This window comes from Echiichthys vipera (assembly GCF_963691815.1).
Source record: "Echiichthys vipera genome assembly, chromosome: 9".
Taxonomy (NCBI): Eukaryota; Metazoa; Chordata; class Actinopteri; order Perciformes; family Trachinidae; genus Echiichthys; species Echiichthys vipera.
Window position 1 is genome coordinate 5,394,148 of NC_139834.1, and position 16,647 is coordinate 5,410,794.

At 43.7% G+C, this 16,647-nt stretch overlaps 1 protein-coding gene across 3 annotated transcripts in view; it reads left to right on the forward strand.

Annotated features, from left to right (window-relative positions):
• The window catches only part of lima1a (LIM domain and actin binding 1a), a 32,317-nt gene extending 15,973 nt beyond the window's left edge, over window positions 1-16,344 (forward strand). For 2 of the 3 annotated variants that reach the window (XM_083920356.1, XM_083920357.1), the window contains exons 5-11: window positions 8,090-8,156; window positions 9,772-9,866; window positions 11,194-11,259; window positions 11,398-11,449; window positions 12,780-12,844; window positions 12,932-13,065; window positions 14,634-16,344. In XM_083920356.1, the coding sequence (XP_083776482.1) occupies window positions 8,090-8,156; window positions 9,772-9,866; window positions 11,194-11,259; window positions 11,398-11,449; window positions 12,780-12,844; window positions 12,932-13,065; window positions 14,634-15,702 (1,548 nt within the window). In that variant the 3' untranslated portion in view covers window positions 15,703-16,344. The remainder of the gene's footprint in view (window positions 1-8,089; window positions 8,157-9,771; window positions 9,867-11,193; window positions 11,260-11,397; window positions 11,450-12,779; window positions 12,845-12,931; window positions 13,066-14,633) is intronic. The other variant, XM_083920358.1, reaches the window with a different exon arrangement.
• Window positions 16,345-16,647: the final 303 nt, after the last annotated feature.

Here is a 16,647-nt window from a genome sequence, read left to right on the forward strand (position 1 = left end):
CGGACAAAAGGAGTGATTCTTGGCACAAAAAGGAGAGCGCTTCACTCAGAAGTCCCGTTCTAACAAAGACTTTGTTTTCCCAGTTGCTTTCACCTCGACGCTGACCTCCTTAGTGCTCCTTTTTTTTTCTTGCTGCATGTTACACAGTTGTTTTACCAAAGGAGGGATTGTTTAGGGGGGATCCTCCAGCAGTAATGCGACATCTTTCCGCTCCGTATACAATAGGGTCCAGTGTTCAGCTGAGGCTGGGCCTGCTGTTCCTCTTCTTCTTCTTCTTGGAGCAGATGATGATGTAATGATGCAGGCCCATGACTGCAGACAGCTGATCTGTGCGCTGAGTCTCTTCAGACCGTCTCCCCTCAGGCCATTAGAGATCTCCTCCTCCTCCTCCTCATCAATCTTCCTCGTTGTCCACGTCTCTGCTCCTCAGCCCTGCTCCCATCTCCTCTGTTTTCCCTCTCAACCCTACCTCCTCCTTCTAGACCTCAACCCACTTATTTCTTTTTTTTTTTTAATAAACAGCTCTGCGCTACCATTGGCGTATTAAGAGAGAATGGGTCCGTGGGCACTGGCATGAAAGAGGCCCCCCACACTGTCTACACAGCAACAAGACACCCAAACTCCCTTTGGCTCTCCTTGTAGTCGTAATACATCGACTTTAGTTGCTTCTATGTGGTCGTTTTGAAACTGGTTGGAATTATAGGTCTTTTTTTGGGAATGTTGTTGTTTTGCATCTTTCTGATGTTTTTGCATCTATTCTCTGTTAATTTCAAGTCTTTGTGCTCATTTCTGGTCCCCTTGTATTTTGTTTTAGTCATTTAATTTTCTATGAGGTAATTTTGTGTCTCGTCTTGGTCATTGTCATTTGTAGTTGTTCTGGTTGTTTAGCGTCTCCTTGTAGTCGTTATTACGTCACTTTTACCGTGTGTTCCTTTTTTTAGCTATTTTTGGTAATTTTGAGTTTTTGTGCTCAAATGCGGTCCCTTTTTATTTATTTTTTTTAGTCGTTTAATTTTCTATGAGTTCATTTTGTGTCTGTACTTGGTCATTTCCTGTAGTTGTTTGTAGTCGTGTATGTTTTGGTTATTTTGTGTCTATTTTCAGTCATTTAGCCTGTCTCTTTAGTCATTTTGTGTCTCTTTGTGGTTGATTTGCATACATTTTTTTGCATCTCCTTTTGAGACTTTTTTCTTTCGGCAACATTTTGTGAGTCAGGACCCCTAACTCTTTGGGTCCCTGGGCTTGTACCCCGTAGGCCTGTTCAGTAATCCATCCGTTCAGACTGAAATATCTCAAAGTATTTGATGAATTTCCCGCTGACTTTGGTGATCCCTCGCCTATCTTGGAACAACATCTTGTACAGACGTCCATGTTCCTCAGAGAATCCTGATTGGTACACCAGTGACGGGGATGTCGGTGGACGCAGCTGTGCCTTTCTTGAGTTTGAATGGGATTCCAAAGTTTTGAGTTTCTAAGCATCCTAAAGTCCTCAAACATGTGTTCGTAAAATAACAATTAACACATAAAATCCAAGATGGTAGACTTCTGATCAGATGAAAAAATGTTTGTTCCAGAGCACGATCCAAGCAAAACTTGTGAACATCAAAGGAACTTTATCCAAAGCACAGTGAGCATTTGGGAGCGTCAGTTCTTTCACCTTGCTTTGTGTTTTTAAAGAATTAGGAACTAAAAAAGCAAAAAACCATAACCGATCAAGGCAGCGGCAGCTACTCCTGTGCTCTCTGAGGTAAAATGACTGTTTTTGTCAAGAGTCTGGTGGCAAATAAAAAGGCTTCCATTCCCAAAGTGTGGACTTAAAAAGAGAAGTCTGATATTCTCAATGTACACATCAACTCTTTAGGCTTCTGAAATGCATTTAACTGCAGTGGTACATTTTCTCAGCTCCCCCTTCCTGTCCCTCCATCTACTGTAGATAAATGCCTCCTACAACCGCACTTAAAAAAAGGATATTTTTGATTTTTAAGTAACTGAAAACAGCAGGAAATAAGAGCTTGCTAGCTGTTAGCATTTAGCTCAAAGCACAGCGCTGCTGGCACGGCTGTAGTAATTAATTATCCCCCCCTCCTCGTTCACTCCCCTCACTCTGAAATAAATTGACCCCCCCACCCCCCCCCAGCCCCCCTCTGTGCAACACACAGCTCAGCCCCACCTATTACTCCCACCCCGCTCCTCCCCCCTGCACCAGCTGCTGCTCAATCACCACCACCACCACCACCACCACCACCACCGTCCTGTCTCAAATGACTCCACCCCGAACGCCCGTCGCTTTATTCTGACTCTGGGGGGGGGGGGGGGGGGGACTGGAAATAAAACAAAAGACAGCACACGCCCTCTGAACCATCATGGCACACTTTGTCTCCCCTCCCGTCGTCATCCGGGCCGCACCCCCCTTTGAGCTTTGAGCAGCCCCCCGCCCCTGCAACACCTGCTCCCTGTCGCCTTTTCTACGTTCCCTCCTCCCCGTCTCGGATCAGACCGGGGCTCAGTCTGTGTAAAAGTCTGCAGGATTCAGTCATCCGATCCCTCCGAACCGGCTTCCCATTCACCGGACGCTTTCATCCCTCGTGGCCTTTTTTTTTTTTCTCTCTCTCCGGTCTCCTTCAGTAAAGGTAGTTACGGCGTTTTTATTCCCATTTCAATATTCTTTCTTTCTTTCAGGGCCTGGTTTCATTCACACACCATCTACTTTTTATTACTCTTCTGTTTCTGTTGACTTCCCTGTCAGATGAGGCTGTTTTCTCCTCTGCAGCTGAAGGAGGCGCGGCTGCTGAGGAGAAAACCGCCGCTGAAAAGGTCACTTCACGGGCTTTAACTTTATCAGAGGCTCCTTTCAACTGTGTCCCTGTTAACTGTGTTATTGCATTGCTTGGGTTGAGTATATTAACTTGTTTAAAGGCTATTAACTGGTGACGTCGGTACCTTCTCCTCTTGTGTCTTTGTTTGGAGCGCGCGTGTGTAAGTCAGTCTGTAAGAGAGCTTTAATAGTATCAGGATTAGCAGCAGATTCTTTGTCTAGTCCGTTGATCCAGCCTCCTGAGACCCAGCCTGGCCTCGCATGGCCCGGCTGCTTGTTTACATCCCACTGACCCCCCTCACACTCACACACACATTCACACACATGCAAACCAGTCTCAGAGACCCCCCTCTCCTACAGAGCTGCTCCTCCTGTCTGTGGAAGATAATCCATCCTCGGGGATAGATCCATTATTATGATGACGACGACGGTTCCTTTTGTTGAGATTTAACTCTGTTCTGCAGAGCCAGACGCTTTTGAGTGTTCATTTTTTTGTGTGTGTGTGTGTGTGTGTGTGTGTGTGTGTGTGTGAGATCATACCAACATATGTATTATTTACAATCGCGTGCTTTTAACTCGCTCCTGACTCGGATGACATCATGTGCGATGACCTCATGCTCGTACTACTCATCGGCTTAAAAAGAAAAAAGTTGTCTCAATTCAGATACTTCCACTCACATGAAGACCACTGTGTACTCACGAGTTTAACTGTGACGGCTGGAGCTTATCTGCCAGCTCGCTTTCTCATTTTCCAACTATGGCATAGTCGTATGAAGTGAGTAAAACATGTTTAAACATACTCCATAAGATTTGAGACGTTGTTTCTAGGGGCCTCTTTGGCGGTTAGATGTTGTCAGTGCATGTGCAGAAGGTCGGCCATCTTTGAAGAGTAGCTTGGCTACACCACTTGGACAAACCCGTCTGCACCATCTGAGGTGGACAAGAAACAACACGCGGAAGTCCACTAGTACGCAGATACAAAGTGTACATGAGAGACGCAGACTTAATGACAAGAAACAAAACTTGCGTAATTTCGCACCAATTTCAATTAAACTTGATTCGGTTTGAATTTCTTTATACACACCTAAGAAGATCTTTATTCACTCCATTTTAATTCTTTTTAATCTACCTGCTCTTTTTCCATGTTCTGTCATGAAAGGAAAAAGGCAAGTAGAAGCGCTTCCATTAGTGGGTCATATGATCTATCACCATAGTTTTTAACACTCTTTGAGAGATATATGGAGATGCTAGGTAGACTTAAAAGACAACTGAATAGATGGAAATCTTCCCGAGTAGATATATGGCCTACTTTATTGATCCTAAGCTGGGAAATTGCAGTGTAGTAGCAGCATTACACACACAAACGACACACAGACTCCTCTAAAGCGCATTATAAAAAGCTGCATTAAAAAATGTATAAATGAGCGAAATGTAGTGCAAGGTACACCTAATAATATAAGGTGCAGTGAACACTATGTAAAAAGACATAAAAGGTGCTTGAAGACTGTATTATGACCGTTTTAGATGTGATTGCACAGTGTAATGATGTTTAACTTGCATTTGTGCAGTTAGGCGTTTTTGTGCGTTTCATTTTTCACCAGTTTGAAAATACATTGGTGGTTCTGTAGCCAAGATGGCGACCGTTGAGGGCGAATAGTGTCCGGGGCTCCACACTCAACCTTTCGACCGTTGGGTGCATCACCCAGGGACCCGTAGTGCTGCATGGTTCCGTACTTCATTAGTGTGAACACACTTTAGAGGAAGATGATGTATTTTATTCTTTTTAAAAATCATTAATCAAATCATCATACACGGGCGGCAAGTTCTGAATCCCGGCTGGGGCCCTTCTGTGTGGAGTTTGCATGTTCTCCCCTAGTCTGCGTGGGTTTTCTCCGGGTTCTCCGGTTTCCTCCCACAGTCCAAAGACGTGCACGTGTTAGGTTAATTGATGCCTCTAAAATTGCCCGTAGGTGTGAATGGTTGTCTGTCTCTATGTGCCCTGTTATGGACTGGCGTGCTGTTCAGGGTGTACCCCGCCTCATGCCCGATGTCAGCAGGGATCAGCTCCAGCCCCCCCCCGACCCAGACAGGGACAAGCAGTTGAAGGTTGATTTTACACCAAAAGTACGGGTGTGGTTCAAAAACACTGAGCGACGGTGATTTAGAAGCAGCAGTGCTGATCCATGATTCACTGTTATTCTCAGATCACTGATGAGCATCGACTTGTCTGAAATAACTCTTCAGTGTTTACGTCGACCCTCTGCTTTTGGTTTTCTCTTGTGAAATGTTTTTACCTGCTGCAGCCTGCAGACGCTCGGAGCCTGTCAGGACCCAGCGAGCAGCGCAGGTGCTCGTCAGGTGTGTGAAGCAAAAAATAAACAACCTGACCTTGAACAGACGTGGAAAATAACCAAAGTGCTTTACTCAACAAGTTTTTCATCATGCATTTAAAATCTTACAGAAGTAAAAGTGCAGAATTATTATAATCAGATGTAAGAGTATCCAAAGTGCTCGTCCTGCAAATTATATTTTACACTATAAATCCGGATGAATCAGCGGAGGTAGTTTAAAACATCATATACGGTGACGTTCGCCAGTTTAGTCCAGTGTTTCCTAAACTACGGTCACCAGATAAATCTGAGGGGTCGTGAGATGACTTTTCTCTTATATTTGAGTTTAAAGGTTGAATATGTAGAATCTTTATTAAAAGCTATATATTTACAAAATAATAATACACCCACAGGGCGTTTTGACGGGTACAGAATGAACGTATTCGTTTTGCATAATTGTTATATTTATCATAATATTTAGTCTGAAAAAATATTTAAAACATTTTTTGACAAGTTTGACAATGACTCTCTGTCCCGTTCTGGTTCCATTGTAGCAGCCAATAGAGTTGGGCATTGCTTGTTACCAGGGTTGTCTGTTGTTGGGTGCAGCTACTGTAGGCTGGCACTGGGTGAAATGGAGTTAGCCAATCCTGCAGCTGCTTATTTGTCCCAGCAGCTGAGTGAGCGGAGACGGGCAACAACCAGAGTCAATATAGGCCGAGCATTCACTCCATGGACTGAGAGAAAGGAGAGAAACGCCATTCAAACGCACGTCCAAATGGTTACGCTTCTCCTTGATCGCTAACATCACTTTCATCTGCACATAGCTGGAACGGCTAACGGCTAATGTATGATTCATCACTGACATGGAGCAGGCTGATCGCTGACACACACTGCAACGAACCTGGCAACCCGACTGCTGGAATTATTTCTTGTTGTTGCGACTACGATCTTGAGACTCTAGATGGAGCTGTTCTGCTCATTCTCCAGATTCAACCTTTAAGTGAACCGTTGGTTAATAATTCAAATGGGAAAGCACAACAAAAAACATTTTGTCACTAAAATCGGTGAATAATCGCAACAAACTTAATCTGTGTTACGTTTCAGTGGGAAATAGTTTGTTTTTTAACGTCACTTTATTTAATCATTTCATTTTTATTAAAGTGCCAAACTCTCATGGATGTATGACACCATCATTAGTACCTTACATTTAAAACACAGATTATTATACAGCACAATCTTTGAATAAATATTCCTCCTCCTTTCCCAGGCTTTACCAAGAAAATTTGCTACAAATAAGGTTCCCAGTTGAGGTGGTTCGGGCATCTAGTAAGGATGAACCCTGGGCGCCTCCCTAGGGAGGTGTTCCAGGCACGTCCAGCTGGGAGGAGGCCTCGGGGAAGACCCAGGACCAGGTGGAGAGATTAGATCTCCACACTGGCCTGGGAACGCCTCAGGATCCCCCAGTTAGAGCTGGTTAATGTGGCCCGGGAAAGGGAAGTTTGGGGTCCCCTGCTAAAGCTGCTGCCCCCGCGACCCGACCCCGGATAAGCGGATGAGGATGAGATGAGATGAGATGAGATAAGGTTTCCTCTATCACTATATTTATTTGTGAGCCATAGTTTCTTTTCAAGTTAAGATTTTCCATTCAAAAAACAATATGATCAGCTCGTAAAAGGCAGTTAGTTAAAGATTAAACCAGTGTGCGCTCTAGTTCGTCTTTCCACTTTTACGATGGTTTCATTTAAATAACAGTTTGAATCCAAAAGAGATTGAATCTAAACTAATATTTCACTAAAAATAAAATATTAGTAGGAAGTAGGACAAGAATCTAACAATTTTGTAACATTGTTTTTCTCTCCAAGTTGATTTGCAACTTATTGGGATGTTTATTTTTTTTTTCTTTAAAAAATATATTTTCTTAGAACCACCCCATTAATAATCTCAAGACACATTTAACTTACAGGACAAGAAATGTTACTTTTTGAGCACATTTTAATCATAATATTTCTACTTTTTACTCGTAACATTTTAAATGCATGTCTTAAACTTGAAATAGAGCAGTTTCATATCATTTTAGTGTTATTTTGACTAAAATAAAAGATGTGAGTACTTCTTTAACTGTTGAATCTATTGAAGAGGACATGAGACGTTTCTCAGACTGAAGGTTCACTGCGTAGAAGTGTGACCTGTACCGTACGGCGTGCGTCCTCATGTTGGCACGGCCGTCTGAGGGAGTGGGTTCTACTACAGAGTTGAGACTTGAATCTGACTTCAGCAGATCAACAAAATATTTCCCTTTTTAGATCATACAAAAGCTTTTATGTAGCTCTATCATGCACTCTTTAATCAAAGTATCTGTGTCTTTAGACTGAGCCATATCTGCACTCCTGGTTTAATGATCTTAAGATTTATTTATTTATTGAATAGTTTTCTAAAGGGAAGCGCTGAATGTTTAGTGTGAAATCACAGCAGATAAATGATCACTTTAGTTTGTTTTTTCTTAGCCGGCGGTTGATGACAGACGGGGTGTCTGTCTGAGGCTCCGTCTCTCTGAGCTCATAAGGGGATTAAAGTGGTTTGGACTGGACACACACACACACACACACACACACACACACACACACACACACACACACACACACACACACACACACACACACACACACACACACACACACACACACACACACACACACTTGTCTCTCTTGTCTTTGCGTTTCCTTCTTTGATCTTCCTGATGGACGCTGTTGCTTCCAGCCAGTTTGCTGTACTGGCTGAAACATGTGAGCATCAGCTGTCTGTGTGTGTGTCTTAGTGTGTTCTTGTGTGTGCTGAGGTCATGCAGGACACACTGAAGCTGTGTTTTTGGTCCTTTGACTTCAGTTTTAACGCCGTGTGTCTGACTGTGAGTGTGTGTTTGTTGTTTGTGTGTTTTCTGCAGGTGTCCAGAGAGCCGACGAGCCGAGAAAGCGGCGATAATTCTGCCAACATGGACCAGATACTAGGAGGTACGCACTCTTACTTCTGTCGAGCAGTATTTCATTTTATGTCTTTTTTTTATAATTATTATTACTTTTTATTATGAGAGATGAAAGGAAATCAGTTGGGGAACAACTATTAAAAGTCCAATACAAGTAAGATTTATTATTATCATCATCACTTGATGATAATGATTTCTTTTGGTGTTCCCGACACCCTACGTGATAACTTTTCTGCCACCTTGATTCTTATTTAGTTTGATATACATAAGGCTGCGAGTAGTGCGTTTGTGTTCACATAAGGGCCGCTGACGCAAGAGGCGACCGCTCGTTCAAAACAACGATGGCTGCTCCTAAAGAAGTTAGCTTAGATGCTGCAGTAGCATCAGTTTGATCAGAACTGGAGAGATTTTCTTCATTCAGTGCGTTAACATGCAGTCAAAGAAAATTACATCCGGATTAAGGCAATACTCTGGTTCCTCAAACACCATGTAAACACCGTACCCCGGTAAAATCTGAGTTCTCACACCCCGGTTAATCAAAGCTAGATAACTCTTTTAGTAATGGGGGTGTTCATGCATGTCAACGGTTTACCCAGAGTAATATCGGGTCACATGTCTGCGCATGCTCCGTGGTTTATAACTCCCCATCCCCACTCTGCGGCTGTGGCTTTAGACTACGTATTTCTGTGTAAAGTCGGCTGTTTTCCCTTCGCTTTCCAAGTTGTGACCCGTCGTATTCTGACCAGCTGTGTGTTGGAGGAGCGCCACCTACTGTACCGGAGGAAGAGTTACTCCGTCATTTTCCCATTCAACCCCTGCTCATGTATACTTGGGGAACTTCAATAATCTGATTATTCCTTAAACCGGGGAAAGACCATTTTTGGGTTACTGATGTGCGTGTAAACTCACTAAAGGCTTTTGAGATGGAATCCAAAAAAACAAAGGTTGCAGGCTGGAAAATCGTGAGCTCAAAGGTGCTAAAACACTCTGCAAAGGTGCTCCATCACCGTGAGGGACAAACTGTTCAACCGTTAACAGAACAATATAGATTTTAGCTGCTTTAAAGCGAAACAGTAGCATCCACTGCTCTAGTGGTTTCACATTCACTAAGCCTTCATCTGCACGGTCGGCATTGTTGGGACTTTTTCTTCCAGTCAGTCACAAAAACAACGTCCTCCAGAACGCATCGTGTCGTCCCGCCTTCTTCTGGATGGATTACATCCTTCCCAGAAGTGAGCGCTGTCGAAGCACAGGAAGTCAGACAAAACCACCACCACCCCGTTTCCCTCCACGCTGCACACGACTCCTGACCTCATGTTCCCGTCCACAGCCTGCATGACTAACCAGCACAGTCTGCACTCAGCCTGAACTGGGACGGGTGGAAAAAATCTCCATCCAAACAGGAATGTGTCGTCTTGTGCTGCAGATTTCACCAAATTTTCCCAACAATTAATAAAACAAAAATGCAGAAACTGTAAAACTCAATTAGTGCCGCATTGATAATGTTTTACCAGCTAAAACCCATTTCTAATCAGTTTGGAAGAAGAGGTCTCAGTCAGGATTTCTTATTTCAAACACAAGTTTAAAAACTTGAATATTTTGCATCGGTTTCACCTTCTCTGTGTTGTGTGTTGTTGGACCAGACGGGGGTCTTGCCGAGTCGACTCCTCTCCGGGACCGGATGGCCCTCTACCAAGCTGCCATCTCCAAACAGGAAGTCACCCCCACCGCGGTCAGTGTGAGTACTCCTGCTAATCATCCACGAAAACTCTGTATTTTAATGTTTCAACTCTCAAACAGTGGTAGATGAAGTATTCAGATCTTTAAAGGAGGATTTGTCAGTTTGTAAACGTTCAAAGTCGACCTCCACGGCTGAACCAGTGTTACGGTGACGTGGTCCCTCCACACAACCTGAACCAAAGCTCATCAGAATCAACTTTATAGGCATTTGACCTGGTGTGTTGTGCAAAGTGGATGCAGAAAACATAGAAATATGCACAAGAATACACTAGATTTAAAAGTTACACACAGAATTCCTCTATTGTAAAATATTCTATTATACGTTTGGTAAATGGTAAATGGTAAATGGACTTGTACTTATATAGCGCCTTTCTAGTCTTCTGACTACTCAAGGCGCTTCAGTGTCTGTCACATTCACCCATTCACACAGACATTCACACTGATGGCAGTGGACATCTACATACCATCTAATCTGATCTAACCATTCACACCACATTTGCACACCCATGTGCAGCACGGGGAGCAATTCAGGGTTCAGTGTCTTGCCCCACACTTCGACATGTGGACCGGGGGGAGATGGGGATCGAACCACCAATCTCTTGAACAGAGGACGACCCACTCTGCCACCAAGCCACAGCCGCCCCTAGTCCGTTTGCAAGTCCTAATTTCTAAGATACAATATAGAATATAAAATATATATAAATGTGCTGGTTATTTAAAAAGCAAAACACTATTCGACAGGGGGACACACTTCCACCTTTATGCATTCTAACTATTGCATCCTGTTGCATTTTTCAGAAGCTTTTGAAAACGTAAGCACTTTGTCCTGTAAAACGGGTTTTTATTGCTTGTTGTGTGTTTTTTTTATTTTTTTTTTTACTTTGTTCAGCACTTTGTAACTCTAGTTTTGAGGTGCTTTATATTAAAAAAACGTACCATCTGAACCCTGGTTGCAACGTTTTTATAGAGGTTGACGCCCAGAAATGTCCCGAACACAGCAAAATAAAAATATGGGGCAGGCTTCTAGTGAGTCTTAAGTGATGATGTAGATTTTACTTTTACATTAGTTTATACACTGTTTTTAAGGAAAATGCTGCATATTATTGCCTTAATTTTAAAGGCACAACAAGTAGAAACAGTGTGTAAACTAATACAATGAACCACTACCAGTGTGTGGTGGTGTCTGGATGTGCAGAGATTGTGCCAGCTTTCAGGCTGACTGCTGTGTGCTGTTGTCTGGTCCAATCAGCCAAAGTCACTGGATGGAGTCACGTTCAAAGGCGCGCTGTTGTAATGTTTTTATATTTTGAACCCGTTTCTCTCAGAGTGATCAGCTGGACGCTTTCTGTGTGAAGCAGAAGGAGAACGTTCCTCCGTGCACTCTGGACCTGGTGAGGACTGACTTATATGATTTTAAATGTTTAAATGTTCATATTTCATGTTGGCTGCTTTGCTGCTTTGTCTGTTGAAAGGTGACAGTTTGCGTGCGGTGACTTCACGTCCTTTTCTTCTTTTTCTCTTGTTCCCAGAGTTCAGAGTCTGAACCAAACAGCAGGAAAGGGTTTACCTCAGAGAGCAACGGTAATTCACTTTCCATGTCTCCGTATGACTCCAGATGATTGGAATTTTCTCCTCCTAATGAGAAGTTGGCAATCGGCCCATCGTTAAGAGTGGACATTTGGAAAAACATTTGAGCACCTGAAGTAGATCATGCCAAAGAATCTTATTTTTTTATGTGTGGTTGTATGAGGTACCTAACCAGTCAGTGTGTTACCTACCGTAGATGGCGGTAGGCACGCCCCTGTTATACCGCTTTGAACGACGCAGCAGCTAAACGTATTTCAGACAGCTAAAAAACCCTTTTACCTTGCTGTCAGCCAGCCCTGATTAAGTTTACGCAGTAAGAACTGAAGCCGCTCTACGCTGTCCTCAAAGCCACCGGACTCCATTGACAAAAGCAGTCATTTTACCACAACACAGGAGTCCGCTGCCTCCATCTGTTAGTTTGTGTTATTGCGTGACTTTGGTGTCTTTTAAAGGGGTAAAGTGTCATTCTGGCGCAAATCATCCCATGGTCTTTTTCAGCACTTGCATACATCAAATACACATAAAAGTGGATTACCACAGTCAATCCCAAAGGAAGGAGCCCATTGGTGCTTTGTTTTCTGTGTAGTGTCTCTTCTCATGCTGCTGCAGAGGTCTGCTGTTATTTTCAGCAGTATTAGTGGTTAAAAAAGACCTTTGAATGCCTTCACCGTACTGCCCCGAGCTAATCACTGTTAGCCACGTCCGGCTGTTAGCGACTCTCCCGGATTTCTCTGTTATATAGTTCATGCACAAAAAAACAGTCTCGATGGCCTATTTGATGTATGTAAGTACAGAAAAAGACCATGGGATGATTTTGCGGCAGAATTACACTTTAGGAACAAACAAACAGATGGAGGCAGCGGTAGATCAGCAACTAAAATGACGATTTTTGTCTACGGAGTCTGGTGGATTTGACGAGAGCGGAGGACGGCGTTCCCCCAGTAAACTTCAACTGAGCTGTTTGATGGCACGGTAAAGCTGCGAAAATATTCTGAACCTAGTGTAGACTGAAACTGCTCATTCATTTTCTAACAGCAGTACACGTCTGTCCCCGTCTGCTTCTCCAAACTAGGGGCGTGCCGACCTCCATCTACTGTAGTTACACAGTACAACCACACTTCAAAAAAATCATTAAAATCCCTTCAATTTATCTACTACATAAAGCACATTTAGTGTTCTCTAATACTGTCCCTGAGCATCGAACATGTCATCTGATGTGTTAAGACCTGTGCTGCTTTGATTAAACATGAAACGTCTCCATCTAGTGTTCAGAACGTGTCACTGCCATTTTCCTCACCCCGGTCATGTCGACGTTTTCCATCAGGCTCTGCTGCTGGCTCTCCTGCATCCTCCAATCAGAGAGACTCCTCTCAGGCCAAGACTCCCAAAGTGAGTCGTCACAGGAAATGCCTTCACACAGAAAGATACACTTTGATGTTGGGATTTGATTCATTTTCCGTGTGTGTGTGTGTGCAGAGCTTCCGCCCGCCTGTGAGGGAGACCTGTGTGTCGTGTCTGAAGACGGTGTATCCTCTGGAGAGGCTGGTGGCCAATCAGCACGTTTACCACAGCTCCTGCTTCCGCTGCTCACACTGCAACACCAAACTGAGGTAAGGACGGCAGCGACGCCAAACGTCTCTTTAGAACCCCTCTTCCCCGGGCACTTTTCCAGTTTCACAGTTGAGACCAGATGAAGCTTTATTGATCCCCAGCCAGTAAATCCGGAGCAAGAGGTACAGAAAATTAAAATGGGGGACAAAAAGGTTTATAAAGTTTTATTATGCAGCACATTTCAAAAAGTGCTTTACATAAAACATTAAAAGGACATTTGAAAAGTCATTAAAGAGAGTAGACAATAAAAACAAGCAAAAACAGACTAAAAAACAAGAATAAGTAGCACGGGACATTTAACAGCCTTTTTAAAAAATGCGTTTTAGTGATAAGATATTCCTTTATTAGATCTTTCCTTATTACAGCAGCGAAGTGGACAGCAAACATGGAAGCGTAGATAAGAAACAATAGATTGTAACAAGCAACATAAACATGCTAATATAGAAATATATGAACAATATAAATATAAGGAAATATAAAATATAAGAATGATAGGAACAATATATTGTTGTTCTTAAATTTACACCATGACACAGAAGAACTATTAGTATTGCACACTGACTGAATATTTCACAGTATGAAGTGGGTGAACATTATAGTGCAGGATTAAATGAAATGAAATAAGTTTTCCAGGGAAGTGAAATGACTTCTGTTCTGTGAAGAGAAAAAGATGATCTATCTCTCTATCCGTAAAAAAAAACGTCAACAGTAAATGTAAGGGACGTATAAATGTACAGGGTGTCCCAAAAACAATTATTTTAGCAGCTGTTAACTCAATTTATATGTATATAGAAATAAATAATTTGAATAAACACCTACTTAACAATTATTTAAAGTGTGTATAGATTTTTGGGACACCCTGTATATAATAACAAACAGAGGCAGTCTAAAAAGAGAAAACAGTACAGCACATAATGGACATCTAAAATATGACAAAAAGAAAATATATAAATAACAAACTATCCATTAGTGAAAGTATTTCCCCCTGGGATTATTCAAGTGTTTCTAAACTGTAAATAAAAATACAAAATGTAGTGGGATGAAACATGGCTGCAGTAACATAATTGTTCAATAGAAGTTACAAACTGTAAAACCCAGTCATTAATGTTTAACACCATCTTTACCCACTAACTGGGGGCGGAAGTAGCTCAGTCCATAGGTGACTTGGCTGGGAACCGTAGGGTCGCTGGTTCAAGTCCCCGTGTGGATCATGTATGGAGCGTGGACTGGTGGCTGGAGAGGTGCCAGTTCATCTCCTGGGCACTTCCGAGGTGCTGTTGAGCAAGGCACCGAACCCCCAACTGCTCGTGGCGCTGGTCACTGGCAGCCCCCTCGCTCTAACATCTCTCCTTAATTGCATGTATAGGTCCTGTTTGTGCATGTGTGTATTTCGGGTCTGTGTGTGTAACATGTATAATAATAAGAGTGAAAAAATCCAATTTCCCCGTGCGGGATAAATAAAGTAATTCTTCTTCTTCTTCTTCTAACTGTTCATTCAACTATTATTTCTCATGATTTCCTCAGTTGTATTTTCTAATTGCGTTTCCCTTCTTTATTTTGTTCTTAGTTTGGCGAACTACGCCTCTCTGCACAACAACGTCTACTGTAAGCCGCACTTCTGCCAGCTCTTCAAGGCCAAAGGCAACTACGACGAGGGCTTCGGCCACCGGCCCCACAAAGAGCTGTGGGAGAGCAAAGGGGAGAGCGGGGAGACCTCCTGCCCACAGTCCAGCACCCAGACCAAGCCAAAGATCCAGAGCCCGGCCCCGGCCTCGGACCTGGACAGCCCCAGCGTGGAGGACTCCCCGCTTGCTAAAGTCAACGTGCTGATGGCCACCATGGAGGCTCTGGGGCAGGGGTCGCTAGAGAAGTCCGACAGACCCACCGAGACCCGCAGGCTGAAAATCTCCTGGCCCCCGCGAACGGAGCTGGAGGACACGACAGACCGCGCTGGACCCGCGACGACCGTAGAGGAGGCGTCCCCCGGTAAGCCCATCCGAGCCAAGTGGCCCCCAGAGGACGACTCGCCCCCAGAGCAGGCCAGAAAGGCGCCCTCCCTGCGCCGCACCTCCTCCCTGAAGGAGCGCAGCATGCCCTTCACGCTGGCAGGACAAGCTCCTTCTGCTCCCGAGGACAGAAAACGGAGTCCTCCTCCCCAGTCTGCAAGCGACGGGCAGCTCAGTCCCGAACCCTCCGGCATGGAGCTGCAGCATGGCGGCCAGTCGACGGACAGCCAGACGCCCACCGAGGACAGCTGCGTGGACGTCAACACCAGCTCAGGAGAGGAGGAGGAGCAGGAGATGAAGACTGAGGACGTGCCGGACCATCAAGTCACCAAAGATGACACCCCTGAAGAAGAACAGGAGGAGGAGGAGATGGAGGAGGAAGAGATGGAGGAGGAAGAGATGCCGCCTCTGAAACAGGACGAGACACCGACGGATCTCTCGTCTCCAGACGGCGAGGTGGAGGCCAGCCGGTCGTCTCAAGATGTGGGGTTCTGGGACAGCGAGGAGGTCGACGATAAGGAGGAGGAGGAGGTGGAGGAGCAGCAGGAGGAAGAGAAGGAGGGGCTGTCGGTGGAGGAGATGATCAAACGAAACCGATACTACGATGAAGAGGAGGACGAGGACGTTTGAACTGACCGATGAACAAGACGACAACCGCACGGACACTCGGGGGACTTCTCGCCATTCCTTCTTTATTCGTTCTAGATGATTTCTTTCTCTCTTCTTAAAAGAGAGCTGCTGCGGTGTCTAGCGTGAACTCTACTGAACTCTTTATTTGTGCCTCTTTTGATCACTTTTGTCTAAGCCATTTGCTACCGGATAGTTTTTACAACGCTGTCGCTCTGACATGGTTTTTAAATGTACAATATTTAAATTCCCGGCCCCGTGTAATGAATATTTTAAGCACATTAATCTCCAAATGTTTCCGACGCGTAGAGAATTATTTTTGTCCTTTTCATCGAATGCCTCCAGCTGTTTTCTAAAAACACGATCCTGTTGTTACAGCGGAGTCACTTTTTTAATTAAAGCTAAATGAAGCCACAACACTGTTTTTACAAAAAATAAATCCCAGCACTTTGATCTGTTACCATTTTTCAAAAAAGACCGTCACTTTCTTTTCAGATGCCATTCTGTATGTACATTTAAAAAAAACCAACATGTTTCTGTTTTCCAATTTCAAGAATTATAACTGGATCTGAATGTTTGTTTTTTAAAACCAGGGGACCAAATATCCTAGATTACTACTGTTTAAATAAATTGTTATATACGTAATGTTTTGTCTGCTCTTCCTGTGTCCACTGGGGAACTTTACGGTGCTTAACAGTTTACGATGATTCACATATAACACCATATTTATTAGTCAGTAAAATCCTCTAATGCAGTGTTTCAATTAATCAGTAAGGATTAAATTTGTGTAAGAGTCCCTAGACATAAAACGAGGAACCAACAACGTAGTTAGTGAACCCAGAGTGTAAAGACTTACCTACTGGCCCCTGTACCAGCTCCTCTCATAGTAAAGTCCATTCAAGTGGATCACACAAATTTACAGGGTTCTTATGGGTGCTGGAAATCCTT